The sequence below is a fragment of the Bombus huntii genome, chromosome 12 (genome assembly GCF_024542735.1).
Source record: "Bombus huntii isolate Logan2020A chromosome 12, iyBomHunt1.1, whole genome shotgun sequence".
NCBI lineage: Eukaryota > Metazoa > Arthropoda > Insecta > Hymenoptera > Apidae > Bombus > Bombus huntii.
Window position 1 is genome coordinate 3,045,482 of NC_066249.1, and position 23,931 is coordinate 3,069,412.

At 43.9% G+C, this 23,931-nt stretch overlaps 1 protein-coding gene across 2 annotated transcripts in view; it reads left to right on the forward strand.

The window, feature by feature from the left end:
- Nucleotides 1-23,931, forward strand: part of LOC126872031 (sodium/calcium exchanger 3) — a 121,974-nt gene that overhangs the window by 86,878 nt on the left and 11,165 nt on the right. Inside the window, exons 6-8 of one of the 2 annotated variants that reach the window (XR_007691814.1) lie at nucleotides 11,408-11,566; nucleotides 19,354-19,525; nucleotides 23,132-23,440. Coding sequence is in view for 1 of the 2 variants with exons in the window: in XM_050631499.1 (XP_050487456.1) it covers nucleotides 11,408-11,566; nucleotides 19,354-19,525; nucleotides 23,132-23,336 (536 nt within the window). In the remaining variant the exon portion in view is untranslated. Of the gene's footprint in view, nucleotides 1-11,407; nucleotides 11,567-19,353; nucleotides 19,526-23,131; nucleotides 23,442-23,931 lie in introns of those variants that run through there. The other variant, XM_050631499.1, reaches the window with a different exon arrangement.

A 23,931-nucleotide genomic window follows, 5' to 3' on the forward strand; every position in this document is an offset into this window, starting at 1 on the left:
CACGTTTTATCGTGAATCTTTCAACGAGTGGCTGAAAGGATCGGATAGCATAGCCTGTAGTAGCGAAGGAGAAATAGGCCAGGAGCACCCTAGAAACGTTGCCCGCAACGTATGCGATCCCTTTCTCCCCAGGATGTCGCGATAGCAGAATAAACGCGCGAAGGTACGACGTGATAAGGCAATCCAGAACGAATGCTGTGATTTTTATCATGTACAAACGTAGAAACGAATATCGTGATGACCGTGGTAAATTTTTTCACAAGGCACAAGATGTTAAAAAAGAAGAAGATTTTTTCTTTTCGAAAAAAGCCAAAGATTAGCTACATTTCGATTAAACGCTTAATCTTCTCAAGTGGCTAGAACACGCTACTCGTCTGATTTGCAAAGTAAACGAACGACTTTTTGCCGGAGATTTTCTTATTAATCTCACAGAGGGTCCTTCGCTAATCCTACAAGTAGGTAGAAGATTAAAAACTCTTCGGCTCCTCCGCTTGCAACGATCCTCTCTCGTCTCCCATTCGACGCGCGATCAACTTCGATCAGTTGGTTTTTCCAAAATTGCAGTCTGACACGAAAAACGCGAACATCGCTGTTTGCTTCGTTAGCGCGATAAATGATTGATTGCCCCGTGGATATTATTTAAAGGCTCGATGTCCGGGATGACCGACTTCCTATCAGATTCTGCACAGAATGCAGCACAACGTGGGAGGAAGTGAAAATCAAACGAAGAGAGAGTTAGAGAGAGAGAGAGAGAGAGCGGAGTTCTATTGTGTACCATGCAATTAGCCCGGCGTTTACATCGCGTCGCATCGTTCGAGACTCTGTACAATTCACGCGAACACCTCTGTCTGTATTCCATACAGGACATCGAATTCCAAGCACTGACCAACATAATGACACACCCTACTATTCCGCCAACGTTATTACCATTGCGTCCACTACCGTCACAATAACTATTATCAAGCTTACGTGGATATCATGCTCCTGATATTGTTCATCGCGGAAATTCGTCACGATACCGCCACAGCGTGACGCGATCAAACGTACACGACGACGAAATTTCCATTCGAAAAAGAGGATAACTTCGATATTCGATATTGAAACAACCAAAATTCCTGATATCTTTGATATCGTTATATTATAACAATATTCTCAAAGCTTTAAAGGGAGCGATGGTGTGAAAGAATACGCTGCAAATTTAAACAGAGAGACAATTTTGGTAATACGCTGCCTTCGTATCGTGCTAATATTTTATAAACGAAGAATTTTATAAAAATCGTTCGTTCGCACACAGCACTGTAGATAGAGCGCATTAAAGGATGATAAAATAGAGAGAAAGTCGTCGAGCTCGTCTCGTTCCGTGGCGAAATCGAGTCAGTCGCAGAATCTGTGATTTCATCGTTTCAGCGACTTTTAGATGCAAATATCCGGAAAGTGGAAAATGAGGTTGCTCGCTATCTCGCTGCGACACCCTTGTACTTTCCTATCGAGCAACTTTATCCGTTTTCCAGTGACGTCTAACGCCCTGGCTCTCGTTAAGCCATTAACTTCTATCTTCGCAAGTTCCCTCGGAAGTTTCACCGAAATTTCTTTTCGCGCCCGGCTTCCCCGCGAAACTTTCACGGTCTCGCGACGTTCTGCATCGAAAATGCTTGGATAAGCGCGACCAGCGCTCCAGGAATACGTATCGTGTGTGAGAGAAGGGCTCGTCGTAGTGTCTGACACGACACGTTCCTATACTACTGGCACGCTGTAAAACCCGTATTAAGTGGAACAGGATAGCGCACAGTCCGTTTCTTTGTTCTATTCTCGCGATTTTAACCGTGAACCAGCCTTCCGAATCGTTGTTCCATGGGCATCGAACTGGAATCCGGAAGTTACGGAACTACGCGAATGGCGATACTCTCCGCGCTTCTACATAACTGATTGCCAGAATGAACTTCTGGAATAACCACGATCCACCGTGGAAGCTGTATCTTGAATTTTCGTTATTTGCTTCGAAGTGGAAATGGAAAATGGATATATACGCCAGGGAGGAATATTCGAGCGGACGAGGAAATTGAAAAGAATCCCCTGCTCTCGTCTTCGACGTTACAGTCGGATTGTGTTCGAAATTGGTCGCTTAAAGGCTGAAAGGGATTCGAATGGCGCGAAAAGATTTTCCGCTGGAATTCTTGCGAGGAGATCCGCGACGGATCGATCTCCGGATTAACGAAGAGAAAAGGGCTGTCGCGGTACACGGCCAAGGAGGTTGTATGCGAAGGTGAATAATACATTGTCTCCGGAGCAACCTGGCGTGTCCGAGGGTCTGGAAAAGGGGGACGAAAAAAGGAACGGCGAGAAGCCCGGCTAAAGAACGAACGTCCAAGGGAAAAGAAAGGAAGGCGGAGCGGAAAGACCGCAAGGTGGAAAAAGGAATGCGCTTTATTTTGCCGGGCACAATCGGACAACGACGCAAAAGCCTGCTGAATTGGCAAAAGCTCTCGAAAGTACTGTATCAAGCTGCCGGCGCGGCGCTTGACTTTGTTTATTCCCGTTCTTTAGCTAACAGTGAACCACAGTGAGCGGCGAGTTTCGCCTATAAATCAACGTCGCGTTGAATGCTTCGGTGCATGATACAAACACGAGGCTTTCTCCCTCGAGGAATGGGAATAAAGTCAAAAATCGCGGCCGTGTCATACCACGCGCGATACGCTTCGATAAAATATTGCTGACGCGTCGAATCTGCGAACCACTCGTTTCTCCGACCTTTATTCCGCTTAATTAAACCTTCGTTTCAAAGCTCTACGTCTCCTATTCAAACTTTTTTCGTCGGTTTCGATATTTTACACTATGCTGGATAAACGTTTTCAGAGTCACGAGCCATGCGCACGACGAGTTCTCTTCTTCTTTTTCTTGAAATTCCGATGAACGCGCCTCCCTCGTGATTCTTTGCGAATTTTGTCCAAGATTTATTACGACACGCGTGACGCGCGATCTTTTTCGAATAATAATTCCCGTGCCAGAGATTTATGGCGAAAGAGAGTTTCGCAAGTCGTTCGCAAGAAACTTCGTGGAACATGCAAGTTCAATCTCATCCGCTGGATCGAAGTTGCCATCTGCTATGATATCGCGAGGGAGAAAAAATTCTCCAACTATATGAAAGCCGGTAGCCATTGTTTTCCCTTAAGATAGCGCAACGATTTATTATTTACCGAGACAACGAGCACATTCGTTTCGATGAACGTGATCCTGCGCGTTGTTCTACGAGGCGATAGACCCACGTAACGCGCGCGTCTTTCAACCTCGAACTACGGAGTCGATCTCATTAAACCTAACGACTCATATTTGCCGACTTGAGCAAATCGTGTTCGCCGCGTGTTTGCCAGACACTTCGACGTTGTTTGCTGTGCCGCGGGGAAACACACAGCCCGGATCAAATCTGCGAAACAATTTTACCAAACCGTGAGAAACTTCGCGTCGAAATACCCCGCCTTCCAGCCTCTGGTCCAAACTCAGCATCCACCAAATCTTCAAGACACCACTGAAAAATCCTTCGACTATGGATTCATCGTGTCTCTTCGTTTCGTTTAGATACTCGTTTGCAGCTGGTGTCGAACAGTCCGAATACGACGAAGAATTTTCCGGAGAACGAGACGATCGAAATTCTTTCGTTGCTGGCTTCTAATTTAAATCCAGAGTCTACGAGCATCCTTGACACAAAGCGCAAAGAAATCTTTCAACCAATTTGAGCTTCCATTTCGTCAAGTTCCGGCCGGCCTCCAACAGTCGGAAGAATGGAACTGTCGAACGTGAAGGGTAATGGAAGAAAGAGAAGAACGAGGAATAAAGAAACGAGGAATAGTTCAGTCGAAATGCAGAGAGGTGGACCAGTATCACGGTTGGATCGTGTTTCCACGGTGCATTGGGATTTGTGCCACGTGTGCTCAGTATAATCTATACGATGTAATCGGGTCACGTTCGTTCGGCGAACAAAACTAACGAGACTGCAGCTGCTAAGCATACCAGTGATTCTACAAGCCGAGCGAACCATAAACACGTCCCACGAATCGTTCCAAATTCGACATACCCACAAAGAGAAAAATCCAAATGGTTTCGTCTTCAACCGGTGAACGCGTCTAATTTCCTTTCTGCTACGCCGCGGTACGAAAGTTTCAAATGAGGTGGGAAAAGCCATAACTGGATGGATAAATTGGATGGAACAGAAATAAGAGATCCGAGTTTTCGTCAAGTATACGCGAGACTTTCATCGAATCTGTTGTGTTTTCGTGGTAACGAAAATTTGTTGCTTGAAAACTTTTCAGCGATAACATTTTTGGCAATATTTCACAACGACGAGTAACATGTTTAAAGTTACGAAAAGAACAGGGAAACGCACGTTTGGTTGCAGAATCGAATAAAACGACAATCTGGATAACGTGCGATTAATCAACCAAATGCCCAGGTTTCAAGCTACTCGTCTGTAAAAAATGAAAAATGCGTATTGTTTATTCGACCAGTCGCGGAGAGACGCGATCGCGAGGAAGCGCGTCAACGGGAGTCGTAAATTCCCGTTACGACTAGACAATCAACGCCACGAACAGATCGATCCCCTATTTCGATTAGGATAATAGAGGTGGTGTAATTAGTAGTATAATACTTGATCAACAGTTCAAAGATAGTATATATTTTCAACAATCTTGTGAAGAAAATAGTTACGCTGGTGCGTAAGGTATAAGTTAAGTAGGTGAATGATCAAAGGGTGAAAACCTGATAAAGACTGTAGTTCTGTAGTCGTAGATCCAGTGAAGTCCGGTGACGATGCTGTTGCAAAGGAAAACTCTCGTTCGGTGGTGATCGACCCACCACTGATCGCTTGCGGCTGGAATCTTGGGAAACATGGGAAAAGCCACGTTTCCCCTATTTTTACCTGATGGAGCAATAACCATAAGGAACCTCTTGACTCGAAGATGTTGTATGCCACTTGACGCCCTTAACGGTAAATCAAAAAGCCTCGTTTTATGGCAGTTCCTTAGGATTATTGCGATCCGCTTAATTCTATGCGCACATCCGGTGGCCGTCTCGAACGTAAAGAGTCACCGGACGTAACACGTATCTTATCGTATCTTTCCCATATATAGTCCTCCCACATACGCACAATGAAAGAGACCGGTTTATTTTAAAGCCAGATTCTCGTGCAAATACATTGCAAAGCGGCATCCGTCGAGCGAAACTCTCGATAATCTGGAACGTCAATCTCCACATCCAATACAGCCGCAGAGAAAAATCCGTGCGAGCTGTTCAATTTCCGATCGATCGCGAGAAAAGATCGACTATCGCGTTTCGATCGTTGGCGTTGCGTTAACACGACGGGTAAATTGCGGCTCTGGCGTCACAAAGCGGAACTGCGGGAACGCAGGAGCCGCACTGCGCTTCGGTGAATTTACTACGGATAATATGGTGTAATTCATGGGATGACCAAAGGGGTGACTCGCTCGTCGCCTACACGCAACAGAGAGTTAGGTAAATTGGCCGTCGATGTACGTTGTACAAGGTCGGCTGAGTCCTCGCCGACGAATAATTTTAATCGGAAGATGGGCGTGAACCGGCCGATGAAATGGCCCCGCCGAATTAACACCTACGATCATGCACGTTTCACCTTTCGAAACCACGTTTCACGATCGATTATCTGGCACGAAGGTAGGTTTATTGGCAATTAAGCTAAATCCAGTTACCGTGAGTTTTATTACAGCGTGAAAAGTGATTATTGCAATACGAACGAGATAATCCATCGAACTTCTTTCACGTTTATGATAAGTTTTTATCTCTACGACGGGTACTTCTATGAAATCGAAACGAATGATTTCGATCGATAGAACCGTTTGTCGCGTACCGTGGCCTTTTTATTTTGAGAATCGCTATTTATTATCAAAGTATGATTAATCGGATGTAAAATACTTGTTAAGTAATGTAATAGGTTTACGTGTTCGTCTATGAATCTGTCTCGGTTTATTAAGGCTCAATTTATAAAGTTGGACGCTAATTTTGATAGACACATCGTAGATCCAATATTCGACGATGTTAACTCGTAAAATATATTTGTACGTCATTACGTGCAGTTAGCTTGCTGCAATATTGTCGTTTCTGTCGCGGAGGATATTAAATGGATATTAACGTCAAGCGACCGCAAACAACAACCACGTGCCATGAATTTTAAATCGAGAGACGATCGATGTTGCCACGATGGAATCAGCGTCCCTCCAGTCGATCGATCGGGAAAAGTCCTGAACGCGGTAAGATGATTTATGTTATCGATGATCCACCACGCGTGTTAGTTGATCTCATTTACGCCGTTCTCAGGTCGACTCGTGGCTATATCGATCCTTGGTCTCCTCGAGTATTGGCTGCGTCGATGGTCAACTTGCGGCTTGATTTATTGGCAAACCACGTTGCTGAAACCGCTCCGTGTGCCGATCATGATGGAAACTGACTATTGGAAATTTCTTCCAGCAGGATTTTACCTTCGTGACTTTGGTCCGACGATAAGAGTGTCTCATCAGAAACATTTTGAAATTGAATTCAAGGAACCATTCTGGCCACATGATGCGACATATGCTCTCATCTATCATCATATCCGTAGTACCATTATTTCCTCAGGTAGTTTTCAGAAGCGTGACAGAAAGAGGGTTGTAAGGGTGGAAGTACAAGCCAATAATGGTAGGAAGCGGGTCTATTGGGAAAACGGTGACGCGTGAGAGCCATCGAAGCGTTAACCATATTCGGGTATAGGCGAATAAAATAGCGTGGGTCGTCTCAGTGTGTTCTCAAAATCGTTTGAGTTTTGTTATCGATATCGAGCAATTTGTCACCAGTCAACCTATTATCCGGAAGACGAGTTAATACGTCGATCGAATCTTCCACCTCTTGAACGTAATAATTTCTTTACTTATGGCTCTTCTATTTCTTAATACGACGTTTTATTTCTATCAACGATTACGTGTATACTAGCAACAATGAAAATCGTTTCGTTCTTATTTAATTATTAATTTTGCGATTACACAAGTTTCTGACTAAAGTATAACCCATGTCGGTGGATTAAATGCTGCTCGATACTGAGATAAAAGCACGTAACTCGCATCGACGTAATCGATCACCGTCGTCTATGGCTATTGCTCAAAAAAAAAAAAAAAAAAAGAAAAAGAAAATTAATTGCTTCGTTGAGTACGTGGCCTGTTCGAACAGTTTCGGTGCTGCAGGCATTCGCACGTGGTTGAGCGAACTACAGTCGTTACGAACTTTGGAAATCCTGCAGGAAAGTTCCTTCGTGGGTCGGTAGATTTCGAGGATCTACGAGAGGATCAGACGTCAGATACAAATTCCAGAACAGTGGCGGTTAACCGACCCTGTTTACGAACTTTAGAAACGTAGACGATGAGAGAAGCCAGACTTTCGTCGAGCGAAATAAAATTCCACGGATCTCCGGCAATTCCATCCATCTCGGACTGCTCCGTTCAACGATCTCCCAAAAGTAATCAAACGCGTGAACGCGATCCTCGATCTTCTCGAACACGTATTAACTTGTACCATAATTCCCCTTGTTTTCCATTGTCTAGGGAATTTTCACGGGCTGTAACCAGAATTTCCATGATGTAGAATATTCTTACACGTTCTAGTTAAATTTCTGCTCTCTATGGAATTTCTATAGATTCCAATCTTGCGATCTCATACCTCTAGTAAAATTTGTGGACCCTAAAGAATCTCTGTAGATTCCAGCGAAAAATTCCAACTGCAATGAAAAGTTTTTACGATCTGGAATTATCCTTCCAGTGAGATTTCCAATTCCACTAGAATTCTGTTTGCCTAATCCTAATAAAAAAAGTGTCCTAGTTTTAAAAAGGATTTCACGAATTCCCATAAAATGACCGTCCGACGTAGAACAGCTCTAGTAAAATTGTCAAACTCTACCGAATCGTCTGTAGATTCTTGTGAAATATTCCCGTTCTATAAAGATCTTGCGGATCTCAGAGAAAGCTCCTTTCGATCTAAAAACGACCTTATCTTTCTAGCAAAATTTCCAAATCCTACAGGGTTTTTGCAGATTCAACCGAAAGATTGCGGAATTCTGGAAAGCTTTTTAGTAAAATCCCCCCGATTATCTGCGACTCTTTGAATTTCCAAGTAAACAATAAAGTAAACGGTCAGGTTTGGTGATCGTCGTTCGATGATGATAATGCGAAATTCGCCCTGTTCCCGTGTTACAAGCGAAACTAGCTGGAATCGTACGATTTCGGTGAACCAAGGAGACCAAGGTTCCGCTATGAGAAGGATTAAGGTCGAGACGTCTTCGACATGCCGAGACGCATTTACAGCGGAAGGATTGCTGTCGTAATCCTGACGGTTACACGAGTCGCTCGATCTCAATCCTAATCCCGCGTCGCCTGGTAAGCGATCCTCGCCACGATAAACCACTCTCTAACGATCAGGACGTTTGACATCGATGACAAGCTTACACAAAAAGCTCATTGTTCGGTCTAATGGGACTCGGGAAACTTGCTGGTCTACGAGTGTGCATCTGGTGCAACGTTAGCGCGTGCGCGTCGGCCGTGCAACTCGCTTCTATTAAAGTTCAAGAGTTAAGCCTCCGCTTGTCGTCGGGACAGTTTGGAATTTACCGAAACGCCAGAGATTCTCGTCTCTTGCTGTTCTACAGTTTCCTTGTAGCTCTGATCGTCGGCTTTGTTTAATTCAAAGGGACTCTCTCGAGCACCTCATTAACCAACTGTTCTAATTTCCTTTATCGCAACTTCGTCGTTCGGAAAAACAGAGCCGGAGCTAGCGAATTCGAGGAATTCCTTTGACGCTGGCAATGAGAATAGCGAGACGACTCGGGCTGTTGAGAAAGTACGTGGAAAAAAACCGGCACACATTAATCGAACGTAAACAGCCCCGCGTTGTCGTTCGACGAATTAATCCCCTTGGCAGGAAAAAGGAAAAAGAACACGGAGGCGAAAGAACGGGTACGCGAATACAAACGAACGTGTGGAATGGAAATTGCGCTCGTAACACGACGATTCCATTTGCCTCGCGGAATTCATCTATATCGATCGGCGAACCGTCAAGGCTACAATTCCCCGGCAGGAATGTCGGGAACAAATAATTCGCCACGACGAGCAACTGGAAATCCAAGTGATCCACCGCCTCGATGAAAGTGCGGCTAGCCGTACGTGAAACTTCGCGAAACTCTTCCACCACATGATTGAAGCTCGATCCGACCTCGTGTTCCAAATTCCTCGCTCGATGCAGGATAAACTGGTTTCACGGCCAGATGAAGAATGCCAGATCTGTTGTGAAAAATTAATAAAAAAACGTCGCCACTGGGGTCGAAAAATATATAACAGAGCTAATACGGAGACAAATAATACGGAGGAGCATCGTTGCGAAACTTCACCAATTAAGCATCGTCGAGCGATCTATTCTCCAAACAAGATACGAGTGGCTGAACATCATTCTCAGGCGTTGAGATAACTGGGTATCCTTAATCCCCTCGCGTTTACTTAGCATGAACTTGAAGAGCTTATGCTGATTAGCAAACACAGCCACGGTTTCCAGTACGCTGATCAAAGTTAAGACACATCGGTGTCGCATCGTGTCGAAGATCGCTTGCTACCATTTTCCAGTAAACACGACGTGTATTGCACGTGTTTGCGAATCTTGTTTCGAACGTCGATTCCCTCGAACCGTCTAATTTTATGTCTAATTCAATATTAAACGACGAATATGTAATACGAATCTTGGATGTCACAGAGCCGAGGCGTTAGGAAGGAAGACGAATCGCGAAAAGAAATTAATCGTGTGACCGGCTTATGCGCCTTGCGATGCGAACGTTTAATCAAAATGGAAAGGACTCCGAAGAGAAAAATATACACCACCGTCCGACGAGCTTAATTAACGCTTTAATCGTGCTTGTGTGCCAACGCTTCGCGCAAACAAACGTCGGCGCGTTATTTAATTCAAACGACTCCGTTGCTTCTCCCTCGTTAATATCAGTAACAAGAACGTGCGACGTCTTTCTCGGCTAATCTGACTTAATTACGAAACTATGATGTATTTTCCGCGCAACAAAGATTGTTCCGACAGGCGAATACAAATAACCGGAGTAATTTCAGCTTGGGAGAATTTTTCACGTATATTTTACGTTTAAGGTGTCGCGATACTAACGCCGTCAGCGCGTTAACTACCAGTACGTAACATTCATATTTATTTCTCTATTTATACGTTTCTTTAATTATTTGCTGCTTCAGGTTTTTACTTTTCGGCATTAGAGGCTATTAAGTGTTTCCGTAAACGTAAGGCAAACCATATTTTCTTCGTTTTCGACGCGAGAGTGACTCAATTATAATTACGTAAATTATCAGAGATCTTTAGATAAAACTGATTTACCATATTTCCAGATCTTAGCCATGAGATTAATCGAGATCTATTTATCTGAACGCAAATTACAAATAATTGGGAGAATTAACGAACTTCTATTATACGTACAGACTGTCTTCGAAGTCATGGTACCAATCAAGCGATGATTCTACGTGCAAAGATAAGTCGTAAAGGAAAGGATAATATTTTTCGAAATAGGAAAGTTTGAAAAGCCATCAGCTACCCGTGTATTAACTGGAAGTTTCGAGTTACGGAACTTGTGTTTCTACTCGCGTCCGTATTATTAAACATGAACAACGTCAAGATTCCTGCTTGCTGTTTAATAAAATAATTCTTCGTGAATTATTCATGAAACCATACGATTTAAATGCCGAATGAAGGAAGGTAATAATCGATATTCCGGAGATAAGATAACAAGAATAAGAAGAAGCAATTTTTCTTGAAAACGAAACCTTGAACGAAAAAATCGTTACTCTCCTTTCCCCACTTATTTTTGCATGTAGAATCGCTTCCATATGAATACCAATTAACTGTTAACCAACTTAACCGTTAAGGAAATTCGAGGATTTGGGAATATAAATTATTGACTATATTTCCCACACAACAGTTATACATCTATATTACACTCTGAAGAACGTCTTGCACGCACGCTTGTCGCCAACCGACTATCCTAGATTCTTCTAACATCTGGCAACAGTCTTGTGTCTCCACTAAGACCTTGACGCCCTCTGGCCCTTACACACACACTCTCATGTACAGTGTAAATGTATCACTTCCCTAACATTAACTAACAAATTCGTATACATAAACGAAGTTCTAGCGTATCAAATAATGACGAAATGTCGTTCTCTTCGAACAGTACGAAATTTCTTGCCTCGTTAGAATCTTTCCGACACGCGTCTGTAATCCTCGCGGAAATAATTGTCCTGGCAATTCGATAGGTTTCCACGTGCAGCAGCTATGCAATTTACTGAAACTGGACTGTATCGGTTTTCAGATATCGCCGGTGGTTACCTGTGCTTTGTCATCAGCATATTCGGAATCGGTGTGGTGACGGCGGTAATCGGAGACGTCGCATCCTACTTCGGCTGCACCCTGGGAATCAAGGACTCGGTTACCGCGGTGGTTTTCGTCGCTCTTGGTACCAGCATTCCCGGTAAGTCGTGCGCGACCGCCATTTCCGTGGAAAAACACCACGGAGCAAGGATATCACGCTCACAGTCCACGACAATTTTCAACGAATTTTCTACGTGACGAACTCCTGACTAGCTATAAGTTCTTTTTCAATGACGAGCAAGAAAAAGAGAGAGAGAATGGGACGCAATTAGTGGTAATTGCGGGCTGGCTGTTTTACGCGTGAAAAGTATGCGCCACTTCAAGGACACCCCCGATGCTGAATACAGAAACGCGAGGACAATTAAGAGATTACCTCTGCCGCTAACGATCCTTCGTCCTTGGTAACTCGGTGAAAAAGATCTCGAAGGGTAGAATTTACAAGCGGTATGCGGAATAACTTTGCAAATGTGCGATGTTGGAGGGAACAAAGAAAGCTTTTGACTTCCTCTTAACCTCTGCACGAAGAATTGCTCGATTCGTTGATGAAGTTTTTCTCTAATCTTGTTTCGAGATAATTTTACCTGCTCAGGTAACTTTACGAACAATCGTTTATTCTCCGAGAGGAAATTTCACTGTTGAATGTCCTGAAAGGGAATCTCTATTTTCCACGGGCAAACTCTTTTAAACGCGCGGCTGAAAAACTGATCGTAGAGACTTCGATAAACATTTCAGAATTTTTTAAAGATCCTTAAGAAAGTCTAGGGAAGAACGATAAAAAGCTTAGGCGCGGATACAAACGACCCGGCTCGCCCACATGGGGTAAATTAATGGCGACGCCTTGAAACAGGCGATTTGCACGACACATTTATCACTATGGATTGAAGGAAGTACTTTACTGAAGCTCAGAGCCCTCTTTGTCCGGCTGCTTTTTGTCCGGAATTCTGGACGGACCGATGTCGAGATGAAAGCCGGGCAACAACGTCGGCTGGATCCATTCGAACCTCGCGATAAATCTTGCAAGAGATGGTGTCACTTTGTGGGACGTTTCGTCTGGCGTGGACGAAATACGATCTCCCTACGGTCTCCTTTCGCGATTCCAATGGAACGATGGTCGACTCCTGGTGGAAGAAAGTCACGAAGGGAATTGTTCGGCTACGCTACTCGAGCAGACTTTCGAGATCTGGAAACTAAACGAGAAAGAGAAACGGCCTGTGTTCGATACAATTTTCACGAGTTCCAGCCATTAGTCTACGAATACAATGGAGTCTCTTTGAAATTTAAATGGCGTAATCTGGCAACTGTCGAAACGTCGTACGATAAAATAATACGTTTAAACAACCGTCGGTGAATCTCTTGTTCTAGGTTCGACGATAATTGGCAACGAAGTTCGTTCTCGAACGACACACCTCGAATATACGACGTTATTTTGTAACATATAGAAACTACAGAGGAGAAATAGTTAGGAACGTCGTGACGTGGATAAAACAAAGACGAGGCTTGAAATCGAGATAAGAGAAAAAGGAGGCTTGTTCGCGTCGAGATAGAAAGAGCGAGATTACCAACGTGGAAATAAGAAAAACGAGGCTGAAGAATCGAAAGAAGAAAAGTAAATGGCTCGTGAATTTTTTAATTAAAGATGGTAAGGTTAATTTCGTGGGCCGTTTATCCGAATGAATTTCCGCTATTCAAAGGAAGGAAGCCATTGAGAGGCGGGTTCGCTTGAACGCGTTTATTCGTCGGCAGCGCGGTGGAAGAGAAGCCCTGCGAAATTTGTAACGGCGCGGTCAAGACAGCCTTTTTCAGTGCTGCGCGGCCCCTTTTGAATAAAATCAAGTATCAGCTTATTGTGCCCGTAACGGAGAAAAGCCGCGATAAGCAGGTCTCTTTCACCGCTTTTCAAACGACTGCCGTTTCTTTCGAAATTTTTTGCCTTTTCAAGGCTCGTTTGTTCGTGGGAAAGCCCGTCCGGAAATTTCTTTCGCAAGAGAGGAGATGCTTTTTAACAAGCGCGCCGAAGCCGCCTGTACAACGCGTCTATATTTCTGAACGCAGACGTGTGTCAAGCACATCGTCTTGACGCAACCGTAAATTTTCCTCGTCGTGAATGCACGAACATCGCTCCAACACCATCGTATGCGACCGATAAGAAAACAGAGATCGATGAATATCGTGAGTTTTGAAATGAACGCGAAGCTCGGATAAAATAAACCGCGTCGCGTGATATATCGTTGCCTCGTATGCTAATGACAATCGTCCCAGGCGATTATCGCTAACAATGGCCCGTTCCAAATTGATAAAAGAAAATAACGTGCGCAGATTATAATATGTCGTGTTGTCCGTTCGTATTGTCCGATGATAAAAGACGTTAAGCTGAAATCCTCGCGTTCGGCCATTGAATCTAACGCTCGGTTCGCCTCTAATCGCGCAACATCTGAAAATTACAACGACGCTCGTATTTTCCGATATGAATGGCTCGCGATATTTTTAAAGCATCGTCGGAAAATTGTATATCTCGCCGAGAAGCTAAACGTGTTTAAACCGCCATCGTACCTCTGAAGAGAACTCTGGCCTAAATTTACTTTCCTCGCGAACGTGTGTCGCATCTCCTACCGTAAGCCCCTTTTTCCGCGTCGTTCAACGAAAAGCAACGAAACTGTACGCGACGTTACGAACAGGAGACGAGCATAATTGCGACGACCGAGCCAACGGTGGACCACGGAAATGCAAATGGACGCGCACTGTAGCTGAATAAAAGCACAGAGGACTGATTTATTCCGATAATCATACGCGTGTAACAGGGATGGATGCTTGTTGACATGCATACCCCAACGCACACAGACCGGTGATAAACGCGTTTGCACGCCGCTGGCCATGGTTTTCACGCGACAATGCGTTACCAGCACAATTTTATTCATTTCCGTGGGGTAGCCGACCTTAACGTGGAAAACATACCGAGGTCGACACCGGAGACGTTTATTCTCGTCGATGAACCCGTGAAATTCTCCCCTAGACCACCGAGCTTCGTTATTTCTTTTAATCTCCATTCGCCTGTTCGTTGATGCTACGTGCGCTACTGCTACGATTAACCAGAGTTTAACCAGAGCTCTAAACCGCGAAAAATACGGAATCCGGCGCAAAATATCACTGGCCACTGTGCGTGGAACATCGTTTATCATCGCAGGCCATAACTATGTTTCTTCTCGCTTCTCCTCTGGAGTAATGAAAATAAATTTTTCAGAAAGATTCAATTAGTCGATCGGAGGCGAAAGAACGTGATTAACGCAGATTGCAGATCGCGAATCGGTAAATGATTATCACTGGTAACGGGAATTTATCAAACAATCGTGACAGCCTGCGCGGCTCCGCCTTTGCTGGCCTGTCCCGTATTCAGACTGGATTTTACGGGGTTACTATATGAGGTGATATGCGGCAGACCCGTGCTCGCTGATAATTTATCGCATCTAGCCTTTGTGAGCTCGAACAATGCTCGTACCTCGAGGTCGCGCCACTCCCTCTCTGTCCCCGATGCCTCTCGCCCGATAGATTGGATGAACCTTTTCACGTTATCGTGTGAAAATTGTTCGTTCCCCGAACGATGCCATGTCTTCAGGAAGACATTTCGTCCGGAAGAAGAGATTCAACGACTATATTACGTCGTGTAACAAGCTTCGTTTCGATGTTACGTTCCGGGGAATACCGGAATGGATAAACGCAGTGTGCACAGGCAGTGTGCGTAAATATTCGTTGTAATCGCATCGCGTAATAACAACGATTTCGTTAAATCGAGGATTCCAGCTTAACTATACACATTTCATTCGTTGGAGAATAATTTGCCAATGCTGAACGTAATAACGTTTATTAAAGACTCCTAATATCCATAATTCGACCGTTGCATTTCGACAACTTCTATTTAGCTTCGAATTTATAGTCGCCCTTGGTCGCCTACTACCGTCACTAGCTGCTGAATCGAAGCAAAGCAAACAAATCGAGGCTATCGAATTTTATGCAGCGCCAACGCGCAAACGAACGTAACGATTCGCTAGCTTCGATCAATCGTCGGTCCTGGCTGCACGTCCTCCACCGAACAAGGGAAAGGAACAAGCTTCTCGCATTTCCATTATCAGACATCCTTGCCAGCCGAATTACCAAGACGTCTCTATAGCCTGGCTATCCCGTTCATTGGCAAATTAAGCGCGTATTTTTACGTCTTCGACGGTCCAATCTGCGAGATTTTTAAGGCGACGTTCTTTCCAGTGCGTTCGAGGAGCCGATCGATAGACAACGCGTACTGTTCCGTCCGATCTTCCCGTGCAATTGTTCTGTAGCTTCTACTCCTGATCTATGGTCATTCTGTAATAGCTTTTGTCCTTCTTTACGATTCAATTTAAAACGTAGATGCTCTTAAGCTAAATATTAGCTTGTCCAAAAACTTTCTTTCGTTTTACAAGGAAACAACAGATGCGTGACTTTTTTCGTTTTGTATTAGGTTGTCTGAAAAGTTTCTTTCGTTTTATGAGGAAATAATAGACGCACAACGATTTTTGTTTTATATTATTTTGTCGAATTACGTGCGATCCATTTTGTTCCGTTGAGATAAACACCGCGACATTTCACAGACTCGGTTTCACGTTTGTACGAAGGTGCACTGTTGTGAAAAACACGTTTGCGAGGAAAGACACTTTTCTTAATAGTATTTCAGTGAATTATGTATGATCCATTTTGTAGTAATAGAACGAAATATAAATAACAAAACGTAATATAAAAGGAAAAATGTAGCGCGTTATTTCCACGCGGAACGAAAGAAACTTTTCGGACAACGTAATACAAGATGACAAAGCTCGTACGAGGGAAATCATATGGAAAGCGTACGAAGAAGTACAGAACGTAAGAGAAGCAGAAACCTTGTGTTAGCATATTTTACAAAACAGGGATATCGCTCGAATCTCCAAGAACGCAGTACTTTTAACGTACAAAATTTTTCTCACGACACCGAGTTGTTTATCTCTTGACCTGGTAGTTGTAGCGTTAAAACGTAGGAACCGGTAGATACGTATTCTTCTCGTCAATTCTTCACAGAGATGCGTCCTAGAATAAGCGATACAATGGACGGATGTAACAATAGGCGACTCAAGTATGAAAAGAAACGAGATACATCAAGTACGATTTGAAGTCTCCGCTAGAACCAACATCGATCCTCGAAAGTTTCCTTACAGCATCTTCGAATAACATTCCTTCGGATCCTAATTCACGAAAGCGAGGGGAAAGCTCGGCGTTCCAAGCAACGAACGCCAGTTTGGTCATAACGGTGTTGGAGACTTATCGATGGACGTCGTTTCAGCGACGTAACACCATTGCTAGGATGTTGCACGAGCAGAAGCTCCGATATCTTTCTCGAGACGAAAGGACAATAAGGAAGAATTCCGATCTACGAAGATTGTGGCGAGGATGCGGGGAAGCTTGGCTCGGACGAGGCATGTAACCAGGGCATAAATATTGATGAGATTTTACCAAGCGAGGAAGTTTCCCCGGAGCTCGTAAAAGTACGGGACGCGTCGCTTGGAAAGCCGATAGTTACCCAAATAATCCTCGAGCCGTGAATTATACAAATTTTCTCGATATCGAATCGTGGACATTCCTAGAAATGTTCGAATGGCCGTGTAATTGATTCGAATGGGCAGCACGCAATCTGCGCGAATAGGAGATTCGTCGAATGGAGGGACACGTCGTCGCCATAACGTCCCGTTAATTTCCTATCCATGACTGTCTTACAGGGAAAAATCGCTATCGTGCACGATCCTCTGGCAAATGATTCGAAAACGCTACGATTCCGAATTTCCCGACGGCTGGAAACGCATCTTACAAATACCGAGAAAATCATAGAAATTGTAACGGTATCTGCGCACCATGTACGATCATATATTTTCTCAATTTTCCTCCGCGCATAAATTCAACGAGTGAGAGAGGATGCGATTCTCCGGAGAATTTTTCAATTACAAAATGGAAATAGACGGCGATCCTAAAAGTCGCGAAATATATGCAAATTAGCGCGATAATCGAGTCGGCGATGGCCGAGATAATCGTGCTGCTGCTGTTAAAGTTCTCGAAGGTACGCCTAGCAAGGTGTTTTAATTAAAGAAGAAACAACCGGACTCCCTTTTGCTTTCACCCTATACGTATAACCGAAACACGTATGCGCCTATCTACTCTTAACGATCGATCTTTCTGAATTTAACTTTCCCAATTAAACCACATTTAATGTTCAGGGAAAGGAACGATTCAAAGGATAGAAAATCAGGTATTTTCGAAATTCCCATGAAAGTAGAAATTGCTAGAGTCTGAAAAACCTCAGCTTACCACTTCACAGATTCACCTGGAAACCAAACTTACGATCGTCGCTAATTCTTTCCGTTTCTATCTTTCACAAACTTAGCAACGTGTATTCAGCATCGGGAACCAACCAAATACGCGATATCCAATGCGTCAAAGTTTCCAGGCGAAAAGCCCCTGCTATATGTGGACATAGTCGGTTAAAGAGTAGCTGAAATGAGCCGGTGCACAAGCTGCACAGGTTTTAATCCGAACGCATACATATATACACACGAATACGTAAGTACACCTTCGGCCATTCACGTCAGCTGGTTCGCGCATCCGTGTACACGGTGTTGTTCTCGTCGCGATAGGACCCGTGCAACGACCAATAACAAGAACTGACGAAAGTAGCGGCGACGCATATGGCGAAACATATTCCCGATTAAACGCCGTTGCTTGCTCCGGATATCCGCTTTTTGGAACGTGTACGCTCTGAATAACTCTCGATAAGTAAGCTAACTCGAACGACTTTGCCCGAAACCATTGTGCAAGTTACGTTCCCGGAAGCTAGCAGGAGCACACGGGTATTTATTAGATCGTTGAGAAAGCTGGGAACGAAATTTACGAGAAATTTTTCTCGGTGTTCGTCGATGGTTTAACGACGTTTACCGAAAGCGGAGGGTCGAAGAGTTACGCGCAAAGTTGCTCGAAATTTCTGCTGCCACGAAAGACTTCCGGGGACCGGAAATACGATTATTTCCTAACCTCCGGCAGACACACACACACACAGCGTACATTCCTCTATAAACCTCGATCTTTGTCTCGCGCGCGTAACTCTACCATTCTGTGAGTCGTCGACTTGACAACTCGGTGATCGTAACTTTTTACGGAACAACCGTGTCACGCGTATTATGAAACGACTGATCGAGTTACACGCTCGCTGTATCGGTATTTCATGTACGCTGGTTCGCGAAAATATTTCATGTATATTTTATGAGCAGTTTGAAATTTCATGAATACTGACACCAGATACAACTGTCGTAATTATATTGATGAACATTTTAACGAATCTGAAAAATACACAGGACACTTAGATCTCATTACAGTGCTAAAGAGATTTGAGAATGTCTCGTATAACGCATATAGTAATTGGTAAAATATTTTTGAAGCTGTTCAGATATTTCGCGAACCACTAGGTAGGTCACGATTGCAATAATACGACGTTCAAAGCTGATTCTATAACGAAACGAGCAACTAACCGTAGTCAAGCTTTTGTAGTTTAGCTGTGTCAAGATTTTGCCGCAAATCGCGGCGTGCCACGAGCTTCGCCGAGTTTCGTTTCGACATACGACACACGTTTCTGCATCACCCCCTCCCTATTTCCTATATCCGCGACAAATCAAAGTAAAAACAACTATCCACGCGCCGTATTGCGTGATCTGTGTAAGCGGAAATCGTTGGAAATCGATAAACTGTATGGAAGAAGAGGTTAAAAGGTAGAACGAGGGAGAAATAAAGAGAAAATAGAAGAAGGCGATACACAGAGAAGAAAAATCTAAGCGTATGACTTTATTGCAGACACGTTCGCGAGCAAGGTGGCCGCCTGCCAGGACAAGTACGCCGATGCGAGCGTGGGCAACGTGACCGGAAGTAACGCGGTGAACGTCTTCCTGGGGATCGGCATTGCATGGAGCATCGCAGCCATCTACCATGCCTTGCACGGTGAAAAGTTTTTGGTAGAACCGGGCAAGTCAGTATCGATTCATTCTTGTTTCTCGATATCCCATTTGTACAGGTTGTTTCAAAGGAAATAACTGTAGCACCGGCCAAGAACAAAAATTCCTATGCTGATTATCGATTTTGAAACAGTCTGTGTTTATCGGATTTAATCGTAATTTTCGAAAATATCGTAACGCGTTCGAATATAAAGAAACGAAGGCGGTGACGACGTCTCGCTATGTTGATTCGCGAACGATTCGATACGTGAAAATTTCGCTGCGAGCAGCCTCGTTGAACTCGACACGCTCTTTCCGAACTTTCGCCTGGAAACACGAGAGAACAGATTTGACGGGATCGATCTATCGTAACGAAACTTGCGAAAACAATACGGACTTTCGAGATTGGGCAGTTTCGATGGAGAACGGCACCGAGGAAATCGTTTCGTTTACGACGATCCAAACGAATGCACGTTCAATTCTCTAACGTTCTACGTTTTCCCCGCTGTCCTCGATCTGTACGATGTATTGGCTCGGTGGAAAACGTTCACGTCACTTTACACGTCGAAGCTCAATCGATTTCACGTACAAGTGCTTACATGGTGACACAAAGCCTATATGATATACGTAGGACGACGAAATACAATAGTTTCAGTCCCAGCTGGTATAGTTTTCGTAATGTAGATGTCTTCCGACCAGCATCTGCAGTCCGGTCGTAAAAAGCCAGCCGAATGGCTTTCAGGCCCTAAAATGAATCTCGATTCGGAGATTGTTTCGTGGAACGTTCGAAACGCGGCTTGCAGTCCGAGATAGTGATCTGTGTCGCGACGCGTCGATGCTGCTACGGGCACCGGATAAGAGCGGATGACGTGAAATGAAACAATATCAGGTGAAACACGAGGACATAAGCCAGATAACAGAGCGTCGTTTGCCATTTACGATCTCGTACGGTGGAAACGCTCTGAAGAAATTTGGTCCGAGATTGGAAGAGAAACTTGGCCAGCGCCGCGGTGCATCGTCGATTTATGTACTGAATCGCGACCAACACCGGTGACAGTGTCCTCGTCTAGAAAATTGTAATCCGTGACGTATCGGCAGGAATATTGTGTAGGACGTAATACGCGATACGGATATTACCGACGATGTGAAATATCGGAACGCGGGTGACGCCCGATTCTGTAAAGAGCCGTCCAGGCATAAATTTCCGCATTTCGAAATACCGGCCCCGTTCGACGTCTCTTTTTGGAAATCCGTAACGGAACTCGTTCTATCGCTAACCGTTGTCAATCATCGCGTCGACGCGCGTAGGTGCCACTGAACAGAACTTCGACTTTCAATAAATAAAACCGTATTCTCGGTGGAATTAATACGATAGATATAAATAGCAATAGAGAAACACAACTCGATATCGGAACTCGCTGTTGACAGTGATCAATCTTCAAACTGCAAAGATGGATATCTCGTTATCCCGAATTATTTCGACCGGAAGGTAATAGATAGGAAACCTGTTTTCCCCTCGTCTGGTAAAAGATATTTGGCAAAAGTTTTATAATTCGGTGCGTTCGAAGATGTTACGTAAACCTACTCGCAGGAATATATCACCTACTGAAAAATGCATCGGACGTGAAAGAGGTTTACGGTTTGAGGGCTCGGTAAGAACGTTCACAGTCTTAGAGGTTAATTTATCTGACGATCTAAAATGGAATCTAAATTGCTCTTAACGCGACAGTGACCGTGTAGATGACCGAAGCGGTACGATTTCGTATCAATTTTTTCCCATGGGCCATGATTCTCTCGAATTACAAAATACGGTATCCCGTCTAAGAAACGAAACACTCACAGACTGTTCGATAGGGAAAATGTACAACCCCGTTCAAAAGTCTCAAGGCAGTAGCTCTATCTGTTTCAAAAGTGGAAAAAGATAAATAGTCGTCGATTAAATATAGGAATAGGAATTTAGCTTGATATTCTTTGTCCAAAAATAGTATGCCAATGTAGTATTTGCAAAATGCATGTGCAATGTTCGTTACCTACATCAAATATTGAAGTCTTATTAAAAATACAAGATATTCTAGGTCGCGCGCGAGCGGTGGTTTACAGAATGCAAGCTGCGCGGCTCGATCTTACCACAAACCGTAACTCATGGTCGTAATCATGCATTCCCTCGAGTAAGACGCTGCGTTTCTCTAGCTGCGCCCAATTTTCTCGCCTGCCAGAGCTAGGCTGCCGATAGCGGAACCTGCCTCGCATGAATTTCCAAGGCGAGGTAAAACGTATCACGAATCTTATTCGAGCGCATCTCTCCGCGAAACTCGAATCCACCCAGGCCAACGTTTCGCAGGGAATATTTCACGGGCGTGGAATCGAATCGCGTCGTGAAAACAAACATGTACCTAGATGTAGCAACGGTCAGTTATCCGGATGAACGGTGAAACGATCGATCTAAGAATAAATTGACTCTTTTTTTCAATCGAATTTGTCCAACATCGATCCGTTGTTAAGCCATGAATCATTCGAATGGCAACAGATGCGACGCGAACAAGCGGCACCAAAGGATTGTAGTTGCACGGTGTGTGCACAGATGGCGTTATAATGTTCTCGATCGTTTTTGCGTTTCGAGTATCGATCGATTCGACTTTGCATCCATTATCTGATAACATGACTCCGGGTACCGCGCGTTTGACATAAAGAGACTGTGATTTATTTCTCTTTATCAATGTGTCACTCTTTGAAGCGATTTTCCACAGCGAAATACAGTGAGATTTCCGGTTTATTCGACGTCACCCACGTCGGGAATTCACTTCGCGTTTGTTATGAGACGCGTCTATTGTTCCCGTTTATATTTTCAAACACCATTTATTCGCTAGAGAACAAACAGCTCGCATAACGGCACAGTTCGTACAGTAGAAGTTTCCTAATTTCTCCGATAATCGATTATTTTCTATTCGCGTGACAGAAGATCAAATAAATTCGATCGACGCGACGACAGTTGTGTCTGTTGAAAATTGTGGATCTTCGAAGCCGAAATAATGTTATAGGAACACTAAATTTATACTGAGGATTAATATTAAAATAATGATATATTTATTTCACGAACGATTCCTTATATATTCATCGATACACACTTGCACGCGTCTCGGCACTTTCTTCTACACCCGACTCTTAACCGACTCTTAACCGACTGAACAGTTTACATTCCTTTGTTTTCGAGACACACATACGTCCACACACTGATATTCACATACAAGTATCTCTACTACGCATTTAATCCAGTCCAGCACAGAAAATTATACGTATCTCAACAGTGTCAAATATAAAATACATTTGCAATATATCGGAACGAAATTTTATTTAGTGTCTGATTAACCGGAATCTCGCCCATTGATTCCATTTGTTTAAACATGAACTCCTATCGTAGAATATCGTTACGAATGCTCGTGAAATATTGCGAAAGTTCGCCACGAAGAAGATCCACAAACTCTTGCTGTACGAACTTTGCTCGAACGAACCGTTTGCCTTTTCGTGAATTCGCACGAATAACGTTCTGTTATAATCCCAATAGAAATAAATTACAGATAGGTTTATACATAAAGTATTAGCGAAAGATATTAATAAAGGAAGAATAATCATTTTTGCAACAGTTTAGCCTTCTGCGTGACGTTGTTCTGCACGGAAGCTTGCCTGGTAATCCTGATTCTGCTACTGAGGCGGACGAAGAACATCGGCGGCGAACTCGGCGGACCTTTCGTACCGAAGCTCGTTACGTCGCTGGTCCTTTTTTTCCTCTGGGTGTTCTACCTCATTATGTCGATCCTCGAGGCCTACGGCTACATCGAGGGCTTCTAAAAGGAGCCCGTTCAACGCTCGCAAACATCGGCCTACAACCGCTCCGCGTGTATCTTAAACTCGTCGCGTCCGCCAAGACGTGTGCTCAACGAAACGTTCTCTCGGCAAGTATAACGTGCACAGATTCCCTTCGAACATTAACGAAGCCAAACGTCCCTTGTTATTACAATGCTACAAATAAGTTACAATGGGGTTCCTTTCTGTACTTTTTCTTTTTTTTTTTTTTTTTTTTTTTGTATACGGGAGACAAGAAGACAAGGAGACACGAAGGTGCGTTTGGATGTTAGACGAAGTTGCAAAAATGACTGGAATTTCATGTCGCGAGACGACGCGATCGGTAGATTTCTGGCCAGTCAAACGCTACAGTCGAAAGTACATGTAAAATTGCAGCTTAACCCGTCACAATGAATCGGAACGCATTCCTTGAACTCTGTCCAACTCTCAGTGCAGCGCGGTAGAACTCTATCAGAGTAGAACGAAATCGTAGCTAATGCCCGATTAGCCGAACTCCTATCGATCGAATCTTCCTATCGGAACGCGAAGTCCTACGATATGAGCAAAAAATAGTGATATAGTAGAAGAAATTGGCAAACTG